At 39.4% G+C, this 23,399-nt stretch overlaps 1 protein-coding gene across 10 annotated transcripts in view; it reads left to right on the top strand.

Annotated features, from left to right (window-relative positions):
- AK8 (adenylate kinase 8) overlaps positions 1-23,399 on the top strand; it is a 115,302-nt gene that overhangs the window by 46,588 nt on the left and 45,315 nt on the right. For 7 of the 10 annotated variants that reach the window (XR_006286172.1, XM_043530499.1, XM_007061035.4 and 4 more), the window contains 3 exons: positions 853-984; positions 4,816-4,905; positions 21,680-21,821. Coding sequence is in view for 8 of the 10 variants with exons in the window: in XM_043530499.1 (XP_043386434.1) it covers positions 853-984; positions 4,816-4,905; positions 21,680-21,821 (364 nt within the window). In the remaining 2 variants the exon portion in view is untranslated. Of the gene's footprint in view, positions 1-852; positions 985-4,815; positions 4,906-19,204; positions 19,316-21,679; positions 21,822-23,399 lie in introns of those variants that run through there. The other 3 variants (XM_043530503.1, XR_005222466.2, XM_043530501.1) reach the window with 3 other exon arrangements.

Here is a 23,399-nt window from a genome sequence, read left to right as displayed (position 1 = left end):
CTTATCAACTTTTCTTCTAGGACTGCAGCAAAGTTGGGATCACTGTAATGCAACAATTTGAATTATTCTTTACAGGGTCTATGGTCTTTTGAGAGTTCCCAGGAGATGGGCCTCTAGACTGATATAAAATTAATAGTTTCCTACCCAATACAAAGCAAGATCAGCAAAAATTAAGCTGTGTCCAACAGGGAGAGTGGAGCTGGGCTGAGAACATCAAGTTGTCTTTACCATTCATGCAAAAATTATGTGCACAAGAATAAAATCACATGTAATTATATGGCATCAATGCTATATTGTGTCATGACTTACTAGTACCACAAAAATTTAAAACATACTAAATAGGGGGGCATTAATCACATATGAAGCTGGGGAAGTGTCATGACAAATTGATATCCTGCCTCTTTCATAATTACCATATCTATTTGTTTAGAAACTACCGTAACTATTAAATGTAATGATATCCCCCTGCAGCTTGCATGGTAAGTGTAGCTAAAAAGCAAAGCTGGTTTCTGTTAAAAATTGCATGGTAAAAGTGCAGTTAGTAATTGAATCTCTCCTTTAAAGTGCTTTGAGATCCACTGATGAAAGGCACAATATGAGTGCTAAGTATAATTTAGCTATACTAGGATTCCTAAAATGCCTGTCACCATAGTATGGTAAGTTACAGATAGAGTATGTCAGGTATGTTGGAGCCCTGATCTCAATTCATGTAATACAAATAAATGATGATAATGTCATAGTTATAAATAAAGAAATTCATCAATTATTGTTTCTGTTAAGAAAGCAAAAGTAAAGGGATTTTAACTCTTTTTATAGGCTTCTAACTTTCTTATCCTTCTGTTATCTTTCTAGCTCTGACCTATGTCCAAACATGGTGCCGATCAGCTGCCCCCTTTACACCACGGATTCTCTTTTGTGGACCCCCAGGCAGTGGGAAGAGCCTGCAGGCAGCACTAATAGCTCAGAAATACAGCATTGTCAACAGTAAGTTCTCAGTAAATATGCACTTTGCTCCATTCCCTCTTTCTCTCCTTTTGATCATTTATCTTTTGCTGTCTTTCTTTCTTACTCGCTCGTAAAATTTCCCTGTTAGTCCATCACTGTGGATGTCAAACTTTTTGCGGGGGGGCTGGAAAATCTTGCAATAAAAAAATATTAACCAATAAAAACATATATCCTGTGCCAAACTAGCTCCAACATTTTTTTTAGTCATCATTTTTTATACCCTTTAGATCAGTAGTTTTTCATGTGTTATACACCAGAGGTACTCCTGTGAATAGTCTGTAGTGCTCTGAATTCTCCATCGCATCAGTGGGTCTTGCATAATGACTTTGCACTTTCACATGTCTACTCAGTATTGGGAGGCTTTTAAAAGAAAAGTGGTTTTGAAATGGGAAGAAGACTCTTAGTGTCTTATTATGTGTAATAGTGGTGTAATATTATGTAATACTGGAAAAACTGCAGATATTTTGGAATTGTGATGTAAAATTGCATAGCTGATCAGCTCTTCTCCTTCAAGTAATATTTAAGCAGATTTCATTAGTGTGCTTTAAACACACAAAACCCTACAATAATAACCAGAAATAATAAGTTTTAGGGAAAAAAGACAGCAGTAGGCCTGATCCTGCCTCCTATATTGATGTGACGAGTCCTATGGACTTAATTGAACTCTTGCTGAAGTCAACTGAAAGAATTCAATGAGAGCTGAATCAGGCCCTCAGCAAAGCAATCCTGTGAGATTACTCTTGTGAATAAGAACTGAATGATCTTACCTGTGTTATTACAGATCAGAAAATGTCATTAAAAATGTTGATGAAAACAAAAGAACACATTTGTCTACATTGCTGTGGAAAATTTTGGCTTTTTGTCAAAAAACAAACCAAAATTTTAGACAGAAAACAAATAATTTTTAGATTTTGATTTTTTTGACAAAAACTCAAACTGTTCTGCAGAAGGCAGACGCCTTTTGCAAAAAAAAAAAAAATATTGGTGAAAAACCCACTTTTCTGTCAAAACTGTTTCGACAGAAAATTTTTGACCAGCCCTACATTTACAGTAGTCCTAGTCATGGCCCAATCCTGTAAGTGCTACGTGCTCAGAACCTGCAATGAGTTCAGTGTGAGTTCCCTGTATGGATTGCAAGAGTGGGCTCATACGTTCCTTAAGCTCATTGCCATTAAAGGAAAACATTTTCAGTCCAGATCTTTAGCAGGTATAAATTGGTGTAGCTCCACTGAAGTCATGAAGCTATGTTGAAATTATGCCAGTTGGGGATCTGGCCCCTGTATTTTTTATTTTGAACAATTATCATTTTACTTAAATGCTTCTGAAAATACACTACAAATAATTAACAAACATTATCTAATAAAGTTAAAAAAGATAAGAATCCTTATTTTTAAATCTGTATAATAAAAAAATTAAATCTGTACATAGAATTAGTAAAACCTTACTGTACCTTGAAGTATGTTAATTCCATTATGTCACATTGTATCTTTATTTTTTAAAATATTTTATTAATTTTAACAAAAGCTTTATTCTTTAATGCAGTAATGACTGCCATTTGACTAATCAAAAATAAAATTGGTTGGTTACACTTTCTCTTTAAATTCTTCGTATTTTGTATATTTCTATACACTTTTCTGAACTTTATAAGAATAGACTAAAGTTTGATTTAATATTTTAATATTTCATCTAGATATACAATTTGCATTTTATTTTCCATAAAACAGGCCCATCATCATGTACTGAAAGACCATGCCATAGTGCAGGGGTCGGCAGCCTTTCAGAAGCGGTGTGCTGAGTCTTCATTTATTGACTCAAATTTAAGGTTTCACGTGCCAGTAATACATTTTAACATTTTTAGAAAGTCTCTTTAATATAAGTCTATAATATATAACTAAACTATTGTTGTATGTAAAGTAAATAAGGTTATTAAAAGGTTTAAGAAGCTTCATTTAAAATTAAATTAAAATGCAGATCTTATCAGTTTAGTGTGATCCTTGCCCTTGCTTTTCCTTGCTGAGTTTTCCAATATCTGGCATGTATTTGGATACTTTAAGCTGCACACAGCCTTCTAAGTGATCAGTTGTTAACCGGCTCCGAGAGGGACAGAGAACAGATTTCATGTGTGAAAATACCTTTTCAACACAGGTTTGTGGATCCAAATGCTGAAAGCATTGCAAACACAATTTTCTTCAAACAGTTAAATTTCACTGGCAGGGACGTCCAGCAGGTCAGAATAGAAGCCTCATGATCTCTCTCGGTAGCTTCAAGTGCACTCCGCAGATCTCCAATCTTTGATGCCTACAATTCTTAGCATTTTAATTGAATGAGCTGCATTTCGAAATCTTCAGCACCCATCCACTGAAATAAAATTGCTTTCGTTGAACTTTTCAGGTTTAATCAGAAAAGAAAGCATTGGGTCAAATTGCTGGAAATCTTGAAATCTGTCAGAAAATTCTGATTCCAGTTGTTGCATGTAGATTCTAACCTCAACGTCAAATGTAGTGTGCTGTTTCACATGGTGTGATAGTGATGTAAGCAGCAAATCAGGACTTAAAAATATCCCAGCACAGTGGCACTGGAACAATTTTTAAGGTGGGGGTGCTAAGCTGTGCTCTCTCTTTCCCCTGTCTGAATCCCTCAGTGCCCCAGGCTAGGGCCAGTGGGCCACAGCTGGGGATGGCTGCAGAGCCCCGGCCCAGCAGCTGGGACCCCAGGCCAACAGCGGAGCCCCCCGAGTCAGGACCTGGGGCCAGCAGCAGGCTGAGTGGGGCCGGTGGATGGAACCCTGGCTGGCAGGTTGCTGGCGGCCAGTACCCCAGGCCAGCTGCGGAGCCCCCAGGACTGGTGGCCAGGACCTGGGGCCAGCAGCTGGCTGAGCAGAGCCAGTGGACGGAACCCCAACTGGCATGGGGCTGACAGCCGGTACCCCGCCCAGCAGCGGAGCCCCCCGGGACCGGTGGCCAGGACCCGGGCAGTGTGAGTGCCACTGAAAATCAATTCGTGTGCCGCCTTTGGCATGCGTGCCATCGGTTACCTACCCCTGCCATAGTGCATACAAAGGGATTGTTATCTAGTATTTAGCACAGATGATTGGGAGTCAGGAGTTTGTGTGACCTTATACAAGTCGGAACGTCTCCATGCCTTAGCTTACCCCTCTGTAAAATGAGGATAATACTTATCTAACTCGCTTAGAGGTAATGAGGCTTAATTAATTTGCTGGGATGAAATGTGCCATACATGTACAAAGTATTGTTATTTAATATGCAGTGGGCCTGATTTGGTATCTTAATTCTAAATTTCACGATGTTCTGCTTATTTGAACTTTGAACCATCATATTGCATTAATACAGTTTCATGAACATAATTCTTACATGATTGTTAAATGATCCAAGGGGCCACTTTCTTGAACTGCATATTATCCAGTACCTCCAGCAGAGCTGTTCAGATGCTGTTCAGCAAGTATAACTTTATTCAGTAATTATAAGTTTATAAAAAGTGAAAACCCCACCAGCTATCCCTTGAGTTATTATTTTAGTAACGTATTTGATTAGTATCTTTCTCCCTGCGTCTGTTTTTAATATGTTCCTTGTCAAAAGTATTCTTTTTTATTCAGTATTCTCCCTTGCTCAATCTCTTTGCTTTTTGGTTTGCTGGCCAAAAAAACCCAACCCCAAAATCCAAAAAATCCCACAACTTTTATTTTATTCAGTGACCTTTTTCCAATATGCAGCTTCTTGGGTTTTTTCCCTTTCTTGCTTGCTTCCTTTTTAAAATTTAACCTTGTGTCTTTTTGTTCCTCCTTCCTCTCAGTTTGCTGCGGGCAACTGCTAAAGGAAGCTGTTGCAGACAAGACAAAACTTGGAGAACTCATTAAGCCTTATTTTGACAGCGGATGGCCAGGTAGGGCATGTTGTTGTCTTACTGCACTGTAGTTACAAGTTCGTGGGAGAAAATAATCTGTGGGAGAAATTCATACAGCCACTGGTGTAAATATGAAGTTACTTCATTGATGCAGTTTAGTTATTCCAGATTTACACTGGAGTTAACTGAGATCAGAATTTTCAGTTGGTAACTCTCTTCAGGGTAACTGAGACTGAATACCTATGTGAGTGAAGCCCAGACTTTTTACTTCCAGATCCCATATTTGAATTCTAATTGTTGTCCCTGAATTAAAATTAGGAATCTGGTGTTGTTTTTTTATCACTGGTAGTTTGTAAAACACAACAACCTTTTGATTTTCATTTGAAGCATGCTCTGATGGAGATTGTCTGTCTGGTTTGATGCAAGTATTTTAACTTAGGAGAAATGCTACTGCAAGATTTGTCCCATAGGATTTTTTGGTGAGGGGGCACCATAAGAATTTAACAGTTTTGCCTTTGGGAGGCTGATGAGTGTTTATATTGAGAAAAATGGTAAAGATTGTAAGCTTCTCAGGTTAGCAGCCTAATCTTATTCGGACGTTAATTGCCTTGCACACTATATATATGGCCATAACTGTGCAAGTCAATTAACAGCCGAATACGGCTAGGCTGCTGCCCTGAGAAGCTTACAGTCTTTACCATTTATTCTTATAGATATGAAAAAGACCCCACAATTCCAAAGGGTAGGCTGTATATCAATGTGGTGAAGGAATGCTTGTATTTTGGCAAGTACAAGAGCCTAGACACTATAGGAACCTCCAGTCATTTTTCTGGCACCATGCCAAATAGTTACCAGAGGAACAAGTATTACAGGGAAATAGTCTTGCTGAAGATGGAGAAATCTCAGTTAAGCTTTAGTATTAATGGAGTTTTGAGCAAACCCCCTCTGAGTGCAGGGAAATCTGCATTGTCTTTTTTTTTCGGAAAGGAAAGCCATTTGGTGAATTGGAAAGCCCAGCAAGTCCCCTCTTTCATACAATAGCTTAATTCTGAGATTGAATTACATAGATCCGAAACGTGAGCCTATAAAATTAACTGATGTTCCCCAGATACCATGTCAGGAGACAGAGTACTTTTTGAAGCATTTCAAAAAGGCCTCCGGCAGCCTGCAGTATCCTATCCTCTGTCAATTTGTCAAACCACATGATAATAATTTTTAACACTTAACTTCAGCTCCACTGAATGGGTCATGTTCATTGCTGGTGCAATAACTCCATCTGGTTCAAGATATGTAATACAGTGTGACAGTCACCGTCTTGGCTGACATCAGGGATTGAACCAGGGACCTCCAGAACATGGAAGTATAAGCTTTTACAACTTGAGCCAAAGAGGGTAGGTTGTATTATTGGGGTCTGCAAAGACGCATCTCCTCAGTCGATCCAGCAGTGAGGGGGACACACAAAGGACACTGACCAAGTGGATTACAATAACTTTCACACGCCTCCTACCACCACCGCTTCGCCGCCCCTTTGGCTTGGAGCTGCCATTTTTAAGAGAAGGTTCTATATAGATCGAGCGTTAAGGTATTTTCAGTGCTAAACTTGGTGGTCATATAACTCAAGGGTAGGAGACCTATGTGGGTTATTAGTAAAAAAAAAATCACAGAAAAAACATTTATGTATGGGACTCCTCATGTGTGAAGTTACTTGCAATGCCTAAGTGGTTGCAGGATCAGGGCCCATGTATCTTTCACAGTTTATAATACTTTTAGACACTCTTATGCATATTCCATTTTCTCTTTCTCCTCAGCCCACTAGACTGAAGAACAACTATTGTAAAGACATGCCTCTCTAAATTTCAATTATAGCTGTTTTCAGAGTAGCAGCCATGTTAGTCTAACAGTCTCTAAGGTACCACAAGTACTCCTTTTCTTTTTGCGAATTATAGCTGTGCTGGGAGCCTGGGTGAATTATATCCTTATAGGAAAGTCCTTTAAGAGCTTTACCATGAATGCTTCAAGTGTATTTTACAAACTTCTTAATGATTAAGGTTTCTTTAACAAAGATGTTGGGAGCATTTCCAATATGTTAAAATAATTGGAAGGCTATTAATATCCTAGCCAGTCCAAAAAATACATCCTTCCTTAGTCCAAGTGAGCTGCTTTCACTTCAGCAAAATGAAATTGGAATTATAACTTCCCCAGAAAATTAGGAATTATTTCAAATTTATGTGAACATATTTTTATTGTAACATGCAATAATGCAGCTGTCCAATTCTTATGTGAGCCATGACTATTCTTGGGCATTGTGCTAAAAATTTTTCCCATAGTTTTTGCTTATATATACACTGTTTGTTTGTTTTTGTTTGTTGGTGGGGCATACTACAGAATTAAGGACTGAATAGCAATAAATATTATATAGCAGTACCAGGAATAATAAGTTCTGTGATTTCACTAATCCTCCTCTCCAAGGGATAACAAAGAATGAATATACATTAGTAAACACTAACAAGAATTCATTAGTGCCCTCACAAAGGCCTTGAGAAAATGAGAGAGCATAGCATACTGAGGAGGGAAGATGGCAAAGAATTCCATTTAGAATGGTGCAAAAATGCAAGCAGGTTAAAACAGGAGAGAAACATAGATAATACTTGACCGAATTTGGTCTCGGGGTCACATGTCAACTGATTACTTAATTAGCCAGCAACTGGCAATATTTAAAATGTGAAAGGCAATTAATATTTGACTGACCTTTTCATGGCATCCCTAGCCCTCTGAGCCAACAAACCCCACAGGGTATAGACAAAGGGGCCCTATTCCTCCTTCCAAGCAATGGCTCATAAATGACATCATCCACTACGGGGGAACCAAACATAGCCCCTGTGAAACCTAACCCCCAAGTTATTATCTCTCAGAATCATAATAGTCTTAACATCATGTGACTTCTCTGAACCTCTCATATAAAGCCAAGTTTTAAGACTGGCCTGAACCCAGCCACTCCTTTTGTGGGCATAAGTAATTGCACAGTTAATGTCAGTTAGATACTGAAGTACCAGATTGTGCCCATAAATGAGACATTTCAATGTCTGACATTAACTGTACCCACAATATTGTACTTTCAAATTATGGGCATGAAACTGGAGGTCAGCTTTTAAAAATCTGACCCCAACACATAAACGCTGCAGCAGTGTATGACAGTTTGGCATATGCCAATAAATTAACAACTAGCCCAGCCACAGAGCATAAAAACATAATGAAAATGCTTAAGGAAGCCAGTAACAAGCAGTAGTACTAAGATCTAAATGTAATAGTTTTATCACAGAGTCTAGAAGTGGAATAGCCCTGTTAAGGCATCATTTCTCCTCCTGCCTATTCAAGATTGTTCTACTATAGTACAATCCTTGAGTACTTTGTCCAATAGAGCTTCCACCACTTCCCTTGGGAAACTGTTTCATAGTCTGAACTTTACAAAGGCCTTAAGTAGCATTATCTGTATTTTGCAGATGGGGAACCGGAGATGCAGGGAGATGATGTGAATTGCCTAAGGTCACTCTGCAGTCCAGTGGCAAAGCTGGGCATAGTGCAAACTCTGGAACTTTGAAGTGTGCCCATAGCATCCACACTGGGGAGTTACTGTGCAGCACTTTAGTGCACACTGCTATTCACAGTCTGAATTGAGGGGCAGTGTAGACATGCCCTAGACAGCGCTGTGGGGCTGTTTATGTTATGGCAGCCTGTCCCTGGCTGCCTATGGACAGCAACACTGCACAGAATCTTCACAGTTGTAGGTGCTGTAGCTCCATCCCCAACACCCACCTCCAGACCCACCCTGGCAAACCCCTTTATGTCAGACCTTGCGAAAGGGTCCTCAGATGACAGCCTGTGGCTGTCTTCTTCACTTCCTGTGCCAGAGGAATTCTCTCACAGTCAGGCCTTTTTGAGCCCCTTTGCGTTGCTCCAGCGTTTTTACTGATGTAAAGGGGTCAGAGTGGGGGTGAGACACTCTATGCATTACGTGGTAAATTTGAGCCCTAAATCATATAGTTATGTGCTACCAGAAGAATCTTGATACTCTCCTTTCCAGCAATATAGTGGTGTTTATCTGGGTTCATACCAGTTCTTAAGTTCTGGTAGATAAGCACAGCTACTCTGTTAGCTTTTAAAGATTTAAAAACAATCAGAATTATTCTTGGTATTGCCGGGGGATGTTTTCCCTGTGATTGTCCTTTACATAGATTACATGTACTACAAGAGGACCCCAACCTTATAGTCAAACAATTCTATTATTCAAGCCACTAACAAACTCTGTACATTTCTATTCTGTGCATTTGCTTACAGTCACACTCTCCTGAAGTTCCTAACTCCTTGCTTTATCAGCCTCATTCATGTTGTTCATGGTGATTGATTTGGCTTAATGAAGGGAACATAAATGTCCTTGAGTCCATGAATTTTTAATTTCCCAGGACACTTATCCTACACTTTGTGCCCATTGGATAATTAAAAAATGTATTTTCACTCAAAAGTTCAGCATCCAAATTCTTTCTGTCTGTCATGTCCATAGAGTCATCCTTTGGATAACCAGTCTGAAATGCACTGACTATTCCTTAGGGGTTCTTTGATCTTGTGTTTTCACCAAGTGTTAAACATGAATTATTGCTAAATTTACTCTTGACTGTGTGTGAAAAGTGACAGTATTAGAGTTCGATCCCAGTTTTCTGGAGCTAAATCCAGTGAGTCTAATTCTCCATTCCCACTTTTAGTTAACAGTGTTACTGGATGTTAGTGGTATGGTAATGCTGACCATTCTCACTCTTTGCACGTTTTTTGCTTGCTCCGTGCATTGGCTCATGGCAGAAAGCCCATAGTCAACAACAACACAAGGACCACATTAATCCAATCTATTTGATTCCCTCCAAAATATTATGGAGAGGCTGTTTTGCAGACCACCTCTCTCCTACATCCTTTTGGGACATAGTCAAGGAATCTACATGCATAGGGACCATTCATGTACACTCTTGACCTTTATGAACAGCTACCACCTACTCCCTAGATTATTATTAGTAATAGTAGGGCTAGATTGCACATGGAGCAGATCTCTGCCAGAGTACAGGTGCACAGTGATGCTGCTTTTGCAGCATATATGTTCACCATTTTTCAGATGCCTGTCAGAATATGATACCTTGGGAGGACATTAAAACTTCAAAAAAGTGTATCAGATTTTTCAGTTGAAATCCTTCCTGTTCGGTATGTGAGGAGTGTGGTTTTATTAACCAAAATAAAAGCAATAACTTCCTGGGGTGTGAGGTCATCACGAGAACACCAAGGTTAATCTTCACATGAGAAGGAATTCATGTGTCATTCTTTACCTTTCAAACATTTGCGTGTGTTTATCAGAGAGATGGGATGGAAGAATCACTGCTAATTCATATACCTGTTTGGAATACTGCAATAAGCCGAGCCCAGAAAAAATTAAACAGAACCATGCAAAGCAAGCACCAAAATGTAAAAAACTAGATGCTTCTTTTCAGCTGGGAAAAGCACTGTTAGTTTGGATAATGGCTTTTCCACGAATCAGCTATCTTTACCATCTGAATCTTCCCTTTTGGTGGAAGATCAAAAACATCCTACTATTTGCAGCCTTTTAGAGTCAAACACAAACAATCTGTGTTGCTTTTTTTTTTCCCCTTACCTTTTCTATTTATAAAATAGTAATATCTGAAGCTGTCCCCGATAGCATTCTACATGTGGGGGTATAAAATATGGGATTCCCTAATTTCTGAAATTACTAATACAAAGTATTGCTATACAAATGTAGCTTTTTTTTAAAATCGGCATGATTTTAAAGGGGTGCTTTTGGTGCAGTCTGTGAAAGTTGGGGTCCCCTGGCGATGGTGATCACAGCCTCCCTGAAGCACTTCATTCCTTTTGACAGTAAATTAATATTCTCATCACTAAGTGCGAGCTAAAGATTTAACAATAGAACAGCTTTCTCTTTTGTTAAAAACTTGGAAAGAGCTTGAGAGTTGAAAGGAGAAGTAAATCTTGATATCTAAGGAGGTAAGCTTAGCGTTATTTCTTGTTTTTAACAGCGTTGTACTGGCGAGCTGCAAGCTGTCTGAACATTGGAGAGAGACCCTTTGGGAGCTCCATTGGTTTTCAGCAAGTCTTTGCATGCAGTGTGTTTGTACTAGCTGAAGACAGCGCATGGCTCTCTAAATAATTTACAAGTTGATTAATAGACTCACATGGGTATAATTAGAAGAGGGAGAGACAGCAGCTACAGTAACGGGTACAGTGCTTGGGGGAACTAGAGACTTTATTTTTTTTAAAGAAACTTTCTAGGGTGCTGGGCGTTTGAAGATAAGTTGGGAAGAGCTCAGTGCCTCTTCTCTTTTGAAGTGGAAATAGGACAGTTTGAATCCGTCGAGTTTAATTTTTCACAAGGTTTAGAGGCCCTGCAGTGCAACTCCCTTTTTATTATTGAAAAAAACTCTCCACTTTTCTTTCATTTTTCACATATGCACGCACATACACATACAGTCCAAACAGATTGATTTCCTATTTTATGAAAGTTCTATTTATACCCAGGCTGTACATTCATTCGGACCTTCTGTACGCCACATCTATATCACAAACAGATGGTATAAAGTTATAGAGGTATTTATTAACACACCACACTTAAATTTATACATTTTTAAGAACCCTTCACCTCTGCTTGACAATGCTTTTGAAGTGGCTCCGTTTTTCAAGTCAAACTTTTGACTTTTCCACTGGGACTGCTACAAAGATTTCTTTATGGAAAATAGGTAGGAGCCGTTTTTTTCCACTAGTAGAAAATTGGTGGTCAGAAGAACAAAATAACATTTTAAAATATAGATATTTTCCTTTTTAAATGCTAATGTTTCAATAGAAAAGGAGAGGTTATAGACTAGTGAGCTGTACATCAACATATGTGGGCTATATGTTGTCCCTCTGCTTGTCTGAGTTTTGGTGCTATTTTTTTCCTTATGTGTTTGAATTGTCACAGTGATGAGAAATTACTATCCCCTTTTCTTTTAATTTAATATCCTGGAATCTATTGGCTATATTTCTGCTCAACACAGACCAGCTAAAATTGACAAATACTGTTACCAAATATTCAGATCAGAAATGGGCCGTGGTGAGAATCACTCGGCAAAGAAATAAAAATCCCAAAGACCCATCCTGTTAAAATGAGGATCCCATCTTGGAACCCAGATCGGAGGAAATAGATACTAGTGAGGGTATTTTCCAATGCAGATAGATGTGAGCATTAATTAGTTAATGGGCCTGCTCTGATTGACGTAAATGAAAGTTTTGCCATTGGCTTAAGTGAAAGTATGATCATGACCTCAGGTCCTGATCCTCAACCCTTATTTAAAATCATTACTTGTATTTTGGTAGTATCTATTAATGGCCCTTACTTAGATGAGAAGTGCTATTCAAATTAATGGAATTATTCACATAAATAAGGGGTGCAGGATAGGACGCATGTTACAAGGTGATGTGTGTCCACAACTCCCATTGATATCAGTGGGCCCAATCTGCAGAGTGCTGAGTGCCCTAAATCTTGACTGATGTCAGTAGGAACTGAGGGTGCTCAGCACTTCATAGGATGAAGCCCTGTGTTCATAAAGAGCTTTGAAGAGGCAAAGTGCTACGTGTTAATCATTTAAAATTTATTTGACTCCTTCTTGTTTACAAGAATTCTTGGGAAGCTGACGAATATCTTCTTTCCCTTCCCACTACGCTCCATCCTGCCCAGCTGACTAAACCAGTGGCTCATGAGCACTAGACTGCTAACTTGGTTTCTGTTTTGTTTTTGTTTTTAATAACAAATTTTATTTTCCCAGTGGGGTTAAGTAATCACATCAATTTATAAGATACCTATGAAGGGGAAAGCGTATCACATTTTGGCAGCCACCTTTTTTATTCTGTAAATACTAAAAATTAAATTCTGTGGGTATGTTTCATCCTTGTGGGTACGTTTCATTAGGAGCCATGTATATAGAATCAGGCCTTAATGCGAAACTGAAATGCTGCTTTTTTTTTTTTTTAAGAGGTTTAAAAAACATACTTAGCTCTTACATAACGCTGTATATTTTCAAAGCATTGTATTAACATGAACAAGCTGTTCTGTTCTCCAAGTGACGGGAAAAATGGCCTGGTGGGGTTCCAGATTTATTGCCTTAATGACCCCTTATCAAGCTTGTTCAGTTTAGAAGTCAAAAGATATTTTTTGCAAGTGCTGGCCTAGGTGCTTTCCTTCCTGCACATCAGCAGCAGTAGGAAAGATTCTGCAGGCCAAATTCTTCCTTCAGTCACAAACCCTATGATCTTCAGTAAAAATGCACAGGTGTAAATGAGGGAAGAATTTGTGTCTTCGGTTGCACAATTCCAGTAATTCAACATGAGCTGACATAGAATTCTGTTTGCTGTCCTGTAGTCATATTGGCTCTGCAGTAGTAGTACCAATGTATTTTTGTCCCTAACATTAGCAGATAGAACTCTGAATACACGTGGAGAGCAGAGGTGTAGAGTAAACCGATGCCATTTTTACAGAGTCACTTGTCAGATTAGATGCATCACTGTGAGGTAGGGAAGTAAGTAATATCTCCATTTCACAGATGGTGAAACCGAGGCAGAAAGCTTGAGTAACTCCCTTTAAAGCCACGTAGCAAGTCAGTGGCAGAACCTGGATTAGACCCGAGGAGCTCTGGTTCCCAGCTCACCATGGACTGGAAAAATTCAAATAATATTTTAGAAGAGAAACTAAGTAGCTTTTTATGTACCAGCCTTTGAGTTTGGACTTCTCTGTTTCTCCTGCTATAACTAAGGATATCACTAATAGCTACATCGGTATAGGGAGCTGTCTTTCTTAGTTCTTTAAGCGTGAAGAATATCATAACGTGTAATGGGGCAAACAAAGACTCCCGAAACTCACGCTTTGCAGCTGAGAAAAAGAATGGTCAACTCCTTTCATTTAAAAATATGTCTTGTAATTTTTAATTCTACACATGTTGTATTAATGATTTCAGTTCTTAAATGTCTTTTACAAATATTTTCACTTCAACTCTAATATAGCTGCTTTCTATTAAAAAAAAAAAAATCAAAGCCCAAAGTTATAGCATATTATCTCTGTAAAACCTTAGGAATCAAAAAGCTTCTCATTTGTCCCAAGAGGTAAAAAGTTGAGACTGTAGAATGGAAATACTTGGATTATTATATTTTACTTTATTACATAAAAATAAGTATTCTAATTCTGATGACAAGTCCTACATCAGCATAGCTGGGGATAGTGAATATGAGAATACAGTAAGAGTGTTTTTTGGTTTTGTTTTTTATTTTGTTAATATTGCGCAGTGCTTTGAAAATGCTACATAAATACTGGTTATTATTTATTAAATTTTCTCTTAACCAGATTAAAAGTGGTTTCAGAATGAATAAATAGAAATGCTTCTAGAATCCCCGGGGTCAAGTAGCTAAATCTCTGCACTTAAAGGAGGTTAACAGAGCAAGTGAGAAGTATCTTCGACAGTCTCTGTAAATTAGCCAAAATTCTATGCTGTTGATTGGCATATAGTACTGTGGAACTCTATTGTCGGTTGCAGTTATGGACAAATAAGAGTCTGCTCTATAGCAAGTCGTGTTTTCTTGTTCCAGCCTTCACCTGATGAGATTCTGCAGAAATGCATAATTGAAACTTCTGTACAGGGTCGTCTCCATTTCATAATTTAACTTGCCTTTTCCCATACCTTGTCTGGAGTGATTAGCTTGTGTGTCAGTAATCTCATTTTACCAGCAGGTGGCAGTAAATAACAAACAACAGCATTGAAAAAAATCCTTGCCTAATGTGATCTCTGTTCTGTTTATTACTATCATAGGCATCTACAGTAGTCATGATTTCTTGTAATATCAGTGAGGAGCTTATGAAAGCACCAATTGAGGAGGCTCAAAACCATAAATGCAGCTTCTGTGTTAAGGAAATAATGGTTGCTTCACTATCACCATTCTATGTGTTAGCTGTCACTTGAAAAGTCCAAAGCTCGGTGCACAATGGAAAGCCTCATTTATATAAACCTCCTTGCAATATATTGTGGCCTTTATACTGCATGTAGTTTTGGGAGTCATCTTCAAAGTGTCTCGAGTTTCCTAGAGAGTCATATCTGAGTCCATGCACATACCCTGGAAGTCGAGGTAGGCTATATATGAGCGTCTGAATTAATAAATTCACATTCAAAGGAACAGAAGACTAGATGACTGCTGTTCAGTGATGTCTGAAGCCCCATGCCCCCTGCAAGTGCAGGGAACTGAACATATGTTACTCAACCATGTGTTCCTGCTCAATGTTCCAGGAGAAGGTGAAAACTCCCCAAGGCTCCTGCCAATAATAGTGTGGGGAGGAAATTCCTTCTACAATCAACTCTGTGCATGTGAACAAAAATCATCCCTCACTCCCATAGCTATTCCTTTTTGCACTGATTTACCATTGGAATCCTGAAGAATTATATTTATTTGTATGTATTTCATTAGGTGAAACACAGTGCATAATATATGGTGAGAAAATCCTTCTGTCATCACAAATCTGGTGCATTGGCAAGGCTGAATGAAGGTATTGGTCAGCCTACGCCACAGTGACCACAGTAAATCACTGTTTAAATCTCTCTTTAGCACATTAAAAAAACCCAAATGAATATGAACTCTAACAACCTTGAGGCCAGTGAGAAAACTGAAGAACCAAATATAATTATTCAGTGTGGGTAATCTGATGCTCTTGAAACAATAGGATATTCATATCTCACTCTTTGCTAAATTTATGGTTGACAGGACAATCCAGGGAAGTAGCCCTTGGCAGTGGTTTATACTCAGGGCAAGATGTTAACTGTCAAACATTGAGATCAGGCCTCAGGCATCTGAATTAACAGTGAAAGACTTAGACCTAACTGAAAAATCTCTGTCTAAGGAAATGATAAAGGCTATATGGACAGTATTATCAAAGGGACTTTAAACTTTCTGCTGCTGCACAAAACTGACAGGACACGTTCCTGCAAATGCATTTGTGCTGTACTTGAAATCAAGGATTTATAGGTTTGGAGAAGTGAGTCAATATCTTTCAACATTGTGTTTTAAAGGAAAAGATATTGGGGAGGTATCATTTGAAATATGAGGTGTTCAGCTTGGAACATGTGAATTTTATCAGTTCTACAAAAGTATCCTTTGTGGATCCAGAGTCCTGGCTTATCCGCACCCTCTAGTGCAGTGGGTCTCAACCTGTTTATCAGTGGGGACCACATATGCGGCCCACAATGTGTTACCTGGGCCGCAGGTTGAGAACCACAGTGTCCCCATCCCCCCCCCCCCCCCCGAACCTTACAGACCTCTATACCCAGCGCCTCCCGCCCAGAGTCCCCTCCACAGAGTGAGGCCAGGTGGGTGGCCGGGTGGCAGGGACCCTGGACCCTGCTCTGTGGGGCTGGGCGACAGCTCCAACCTGCTGGACCCCACTGCATGGGGCCGGGTGGCAGGGCAGCCCCGGATCCCTGCCGTGCAGGGCTCGCCGGCAGCCCCAGACGCCCACTGTGCAGGACTGGCCAACAGCCCCAACCCCAGACCCTGCTCACTGGGCAGCCCAACTGCCCCTAGCACACAGCTGGGCCACGGGTTGAGAACCACTGCTCTAGTATTTCACTCTGGAGCTGACTGACAAGGTGATTTAATAAAGTTTACTGTATCTCCGAGAAAGCACTAGAACTTGCATGCATAGAGGGGCGTAGAACATTGTAGCCTCCCAAGTAATATATTTCCTTCCTTCCTGGTGTGCATGAGAAATGCTTGATTGCACTGCTCCTTTTTAGGTCTTCATGAGAGAAACCTTCCACCACAACTTCACTTACACAGCCTCTACTGAACCTCAGAGCCTCTGCCCTTAATGTACCACTTCTTCTTTGCTATCCTGTGTCCTTTAGCAGCCAATAAAGATAAAAAAATTTTAACTGATCAACATTTCTGTTCTCTTATTGTTTCTAGAGATTTTTTGTGAAGGGCGCAAGCTTATAGGCCACATTCCCATGAGTTTCATCAGTGGGGACTTTGTGGGAAAGTTTGCAGTCCTTTGGGATGAATGACAGGCTCATGACTTCCCTTGAATACCCATCAACTTTTCCTACTGTTTTGGCTACTTTACAGCAGACTGCTGCAAGTGTGTGTTCATTAAATGTTCTACATTATCTTCTGATCATGTGTGTCTGCACTGTACTCTAATGTCTGAAAACTAGTACTCATGAAAAGTGCTGATTGACTATCCTAGAGACTGAAGTTCTCTTGTTATTCAGAGAATGGTTACAGCACAAAGAGCAGCAGTTCACACTTTACCCACACTGCCCTGCCAATGTGCCTCATCCTTCAATTGATTGGATCATCTATTAGGTCAGGAGGCTGATTCAGTCTTCGTGTCTAATTCAAGGAGTTCAGCTGTATGACACAGGTCATGTGTCCACTGTGTCAATGACTGTGAGATAATGGAGACATGCTAAGTTATCTGCCATGAAGCATTGATACTTATTTGGCAGGTATGCACAGTAAAGCAAAGAGCATACTTCCTTAGCTAAACATCACAATATAATGCAGATAATGCAATGTATGGTTCTGAGACAAGGGACTCCCATTGGTACTTATCGTACTTATCGTACATATCACCGTATTCATACATTCCAAGGCCAGAAGGGACCACTGTGATCATCTAGTGTGACCTCCTGTGTAACACTCCATAGAACTTCCTCCAAATAATTCCTAGAGCAGATCTTTTAGAAAAAAAAAAATTCCAATCTTGATTTTAAAATGGTCAGTGATGGAGAATCCACCATGACCCTTAGTAAGTTGTTTCAGTGGTTAAATACTGTCTCTTAAAAATGTATGCTTTATTTCCAGTCTGAATTTGTCTAGCTTCAACTTCCAGCCATTGCTGGAGATCTTCTACATATGCTTTGTTGGAAGATATTAGGGATATTCCTCTATTGTTTCTTTGCACTTCTGTATGGGGCTGGTCTGGAGCCGAGCTCTGCCATGTATACAGATTATGGAGCACCGTTGGTTCCTTGTCCACAGCTACTTACCCCTGTCCCAGCGTAGAGACATCATTGTGGTTCTGCTGCCTTGCGGACTCTGTGCTAGTGGCTGAACTTCGTCTCTGTGTCTTGATCTCACTAGCTAATGGAGATATGTTTCCACGATACTTAATAGGGATATCCTTCTTGGCTAACAATCTCCACAAGTGGAAATCTCGAAAAGTCTCTTATATTTGGACTTCTGTAAAGATAAGAAACCTCTCTAGAGCTTCATTCGCCCAACTCTCAGAGACAGAGTTGGAAACTCACACAAGTTTAGGTTGGAAAAAAAAAAAGATTATTCAAAGCTCATGTGCTTCATAATCCCCCTAAAGCATGTAGATTGACTGCCTCATCAGAACGGCTCTAAATTCTACTTTGCTAGCAAGCACTCTTGGTCGTACGCTTGAGGCCAGTGGATCCAAGGCTAGTTATCTAGAGACTGTGTATCACTCCAATTACAGGTTAGTAATTTCCCTCGCAGTCACCAGGGAGTTCCACATGAATGAAAAGGAATTCCATACCCCACAGTTCTTCATTATCTACTACTCTGTTTGTACCACAAGGAAGTAAGAATAATATGGATTTCTCCCCCCCCCCCCCTTTTTTTTTTTTGGTCTGCCAAGGATGTTACAGTTTTAAAGCAGCTGCTTTAACTGTGACTATTTCTGTTCAAGGGTGACTGATGTACTTTGTAACGCCATTGAACAGCCTATAAGCTACCTTCCCCTACTGTATAGAAGTGATAGTTATGTTTTCTAATCAGAGCCTGCTGTCTGACTTGTTTATGCTTCATTTCTCACCATCAAACTTAGAAACACAAGAAAACATGTAAACATATACACTGGTGTGTATTTATGTATACATGTACTGTACCGAATATATAAAGTGATGCATGGCTATCCATTTGTGTTGGTGTTATCTAGTGACACGGCATTGAAATTAGCAGCGTTTCATGATATACTTGATATATTCAGCACTGCAGATATGTCTAGTACATTGCATAGGAGTCACACCATTAACGGATGGATTGTTGGTTCACCGTACAGTAGAATTTTTCCTTTTTATCTTATGGCTGCTACACTCTGGCCAGAAGAAACCGTCACCTAAGAATTGGAATCTGATCACTCACTCAAACTAAAGACTTGCGGAAGGTAGCCAGGGTCAGGAATAATTCCACAATGTTCCCTTCACAGTTTCTTTTGACTTTTTTGTTTTAGGGTTTGGGGGTTTTCCCTCCCACTATGCAAGAAGCAAAGACTTGGCACCTTAAATCTGAGGATCCCTGAGATCTGCTGGAGGGGATACTGTGTACCAGCCTCTTCCTCTGTATCATCTTCAGGGCCTTATGCTGCTCCCTCTATTTCCCTATTTCACCTTATTGGAGCCAGCAAGAGCTCTTGCCAGCTGCTGCCTCTGGAATCCTGCATGAAAGGGTATTCTACATCAGTAATGGGGCTCCAGTGAAGAGTCAATACAGTATCACTTAATTCCTTTATGAAGTAGTGGTGAAACATTTTAAGGAATCTTTAAAAATTTCCATTGATATGAATTGGGCATCTGTGTAAACTGTTTTGAAGATGATTACTGCAGGCATCATGAATATCAAGACAGAAAGTCCAGTCCTCGAACCGGAGATGAAGGGAACAGGAGGAAATTTCCACAGCTTCTCTTTAGTTGATTTCTTAATTTTTGTCCTGGGCTTTTTCAGTTTTGTGTTAATCTGTGAAACTCCTGGAAAAAATAAAGAATTCACCTTTATTCCCTCCCCCCAAAATAGCCAACCAGTGGGGGATCTCCTATTCCTTCTGTCTCTGGATGTAGCTCTGATCTTCCTCTTGTTATATATATATATCATCAGTCTGACAATATGGCTGCTTCTTTCTTCATGCTGGCATTTTACAGAAGTACCTCTTGTGATTTTGTCACTTCACATGGGATCAGGTGACTGGAAAAGATTATATTTCATTGCAATTTTCTTTTAGCAGATGCTTTTTAGAGAAGAGTACTATCCTTAACTTGTTAGTGTGAAGTGGGTATCCTCAATTAATACACTAATCAGTTTTCTAATTAATTCCCTATGGTTTTCTTTCATTTTTGCTGGCACATTGAAGCCTGAGAGCAATTCTGTAAACTCAGTGATTCAATTCCAAAAGGAGAAGTGGTGAATTTCATGGCTGAGGGTTAAAGGCTCTGAAAAATGAGAGAATAAGCATGTACTGGTGCTGGAAATGGAGTGGCAGCTGTCATAGATTTACAGGAGTCAATGGAAACAAGACTCCCCAACAACTGGGACTGAAGGGATTTTTCCCTTGTGGATGATGTTGAAGTTTCGGGAATAGAAAGTGGGGGATGCAATGGAGATTCCATTCTTTAAAAATTGCTAGAAACATGGACTATTCAGTGTGTCCTGCAATACCCAGCACTTGTGATAGTATCATGTCAATGGTAACATACCCAACTGAAATACATGTGTGCACCTGTCTATTTGCTGCAAAGGTGAGTCCCAGCATTACAGATCTGAAACACATACTCTGGTATGAAAACTTTCCACTGTACTGTTGTATACAAATGCTATGGCAGGGTGAATAATAAAATGTCGACATTCCTTATTATGGATTTATGTGGCAATCCATTATTCTTCTTTGTTTCTGATAGGACCCCTAATGGAATAGATACTGTGCAAATACACGAGGAGGCACTGTCTCTGCTTTTTAAAAATTGTTTTAGATGTTTGCCCATGTAAGGACTCCTAGTAGGTCTTTCTGATCATGCTCCCTAACCACTTTCCTGGGGCTAGTTGAGTATTTGCTTCTAAACCTAATACATCAGGTCAGCCCTTGGAAGTTTGGCAATAGTCCTTGTTCAGTCCACTAATTTAATTCTTCAATAAATCAGTAGGAATAAACAATGATAATGGAGTATCTTGATTGAAGTAGTTTAGATTATGAAGGCTATAGTGAAAACTGAGCCATCCCTCCATTCTCCTCTATCCTATAAAATTAAAACAAAGGTTTACTTGGTTCTAAATAGCAGTTGTGAAACCGATCAGAGCCTTGTAAACAGAAACAGCAACAGAGGTGCTAGAACTCTGTCTGCAAGCTAAGGAAGACAACACTGCAACAGTTTACAGTTGTTTCACATTTGGAAATTTATCTCTCGGTCAAAGACTAGAAAATAATAATTATTTTTACAGGAAAGCTTAAGGCCAGAATATACACTAGGCACTGCTGGAGAGGAGCCACTATGAACTGCTATGTTAAATATGTTCAAATACCGTTTTTTGGTTTTTTTTTTCCCACAAAGTAGGTATTTAATCCAATTTACATCATTGCCTATGTAGGTCTTTATGTAGTCATGTCACACAGTAGAGAGTTAAAATATGGATAATGTAGATATACATAGATAACTGTTTATGAGAAAAATTACTCTGTATGCTTATGTAGGCAGTATTTATTATTTATATTGTGATTGTCCTGAAGGCCTCAACAAGTTTGAAGCCCCACTGTGGCACTGTACATACACAGTAAATGATAGTCCCTACTCAAAAAGCTTACAGCTTTCAAACATTAATAACTTTTTTGTATCCAAGTTCACTTCATAGCTAACAAGAAGCATTCTGCTGTCTGCTTAGTGCTGAGATTTGACAAACAAAATAAGAGGTGGGTTTTTTTTTTTTTTCAAATCCTCTCCAGTCCCAGACAACATCATTTTAAAGTTACTGACAGATCGTCTCAACAGATTAGACTGCATGACTGACGGTTGGGTGCTACATGGTTTCCCAAGAGATTTAGATCAGGCAGAACAGATGGTAAAAGCGGGAATTATTCCAAACAGGTAAGACTTTAAAAAATGTTTTTAATAACAATATGTATTATTCTTGTTTATTTGTTATTCTTACCTACTTTAATCAAATCTGAGAGATAAAAAGGTCTTATTCTCGTAGAAGCATTTGATTCCTTTTATCCATTTTTTCTTGGCTCATTGAAGAGTCAGTTTTTGTATGGGTAAATACTCTTTTTTTTTTTTTTTGATCCACTTTTTTTGATTGAGCCAGGAGTCTAAGGGAGGGATTTTCAAAAGAACTCAATGTTGGCCTGACTCAGGTCCCACTGAAGTCAATAGTAGTTTTACCATTGATTTCAGTGGAAGCAGAGTTAGGCCAATGATGAGGGCTTCAGAAAATCCCACCCTGCAAGTTTAGAGAAGACTTATACTTAGAACTAGGTGCATCATTATTATTCTGAGAACTTTAAACAACAGAGTCTGGCTGATTATGCTAGTTATAACAGACTGGCAGACTCTAGGACCTTGTACAGGAATGAGGGCTCCCCTTTTGAATCATCCCAATGACAGGTGCTTGAACCCTGCATAAAGATGCAGGATAAATACGGTGGAGTCATAGTGACAGATGAATGTTGTTAACTCCAGCCAAAGATATAAAAAGGGTTTAGAGCTTCTCTGTTAGAGAGAGAGAGAGGCTAGAACAGAGATGTCCTGCAGGGAAAACCTAGGGACAGCCAAACTTGGGGAGCAAGCTGAGGTTGAGATTTGTTTTGTGGTGGTTTATCATTAAAGCCAGACCCCAAGAAGGGGTTAAATTTGGACTATATGCAGTGCATATATTTTGTTAGAGCTGGGTGCAAATTACAGCTGCTTACATCTGTGTATGTGTGATCTCCTAGAATTATATTGGTATGGCTGGGACCTCACTATGAGATCAGTGTCTTTTTGTTTTATGTGGAATAATGAAAGACAATGTGATGTTTGTATTTGATTTTAGCTTATTAAAAGAATGTTCTGGAATGTAGCATAAGGGACATGAGTTCTTGGGGCAGAAACTACTCAAACATCATAAAAGAACTGTTATAACCTCTTGAGAAAATAATCTATGGCACTCTCTGGGCCTGGTCCACAGAGGGTGGGAGTCTGTTACAGCTCTCAGCTAGAGTTCCTGGCTATTTAGCTCAAGTTGTTAAGATTCCTGCTTTCACCTCAAGAGGTCCCTGATTCCAGTACTTGGGTGTTGACCAAGATGGTGGCCATCACAAAAGCACGTTAGAAATTCTTAGCTCCTAGACTTCCAGAGCTAACCTTGAAAAAGGAAATTCACATGCAAAAATGTTTAACACAACACTAAACTGGCAAAATCTCTCCTTCCCCCAGCTGTTTTTCCATGTGACTGCTACCCAAGGCTACAGTGGAAGGAGGTGAAAGGGTAGGATTGAGTTGGGAGAGGAGGTATTGCGAATGTGGCAAGGAAAGAGAAGGGAGTGTGTTGTTTTTGTATAAAGTCTTTGGTATAGAAAAACTATTGAAAACAAATATTTTTAAAAGAGAAACCAGTTTCCTGATGACTTGAGATAAAGAGGAGAAGATGCTTAAACCTGTGTCAGATTAGGTTAAATAATAGCA

Source organism: Chelonia mydas, chromosome 16 (genome assembly GCF_015237465.2).
Source record: "Chelonia mydas isolate rCheMyd1 chromosome 16, rCheMyd1.pri.v2, whole genome shotgun sequence".
Lineage (NCBI taxonomy): Eukaryota > Metazoa > Chordata > Testudines > Cheloniidae > Chelonia > Chelonia mydas.
The sequence above is the reverse complement of the archived record's forward strand: the minus strand, read 5'-3'. Positions and strand labels throughout refer to the sequence as shown.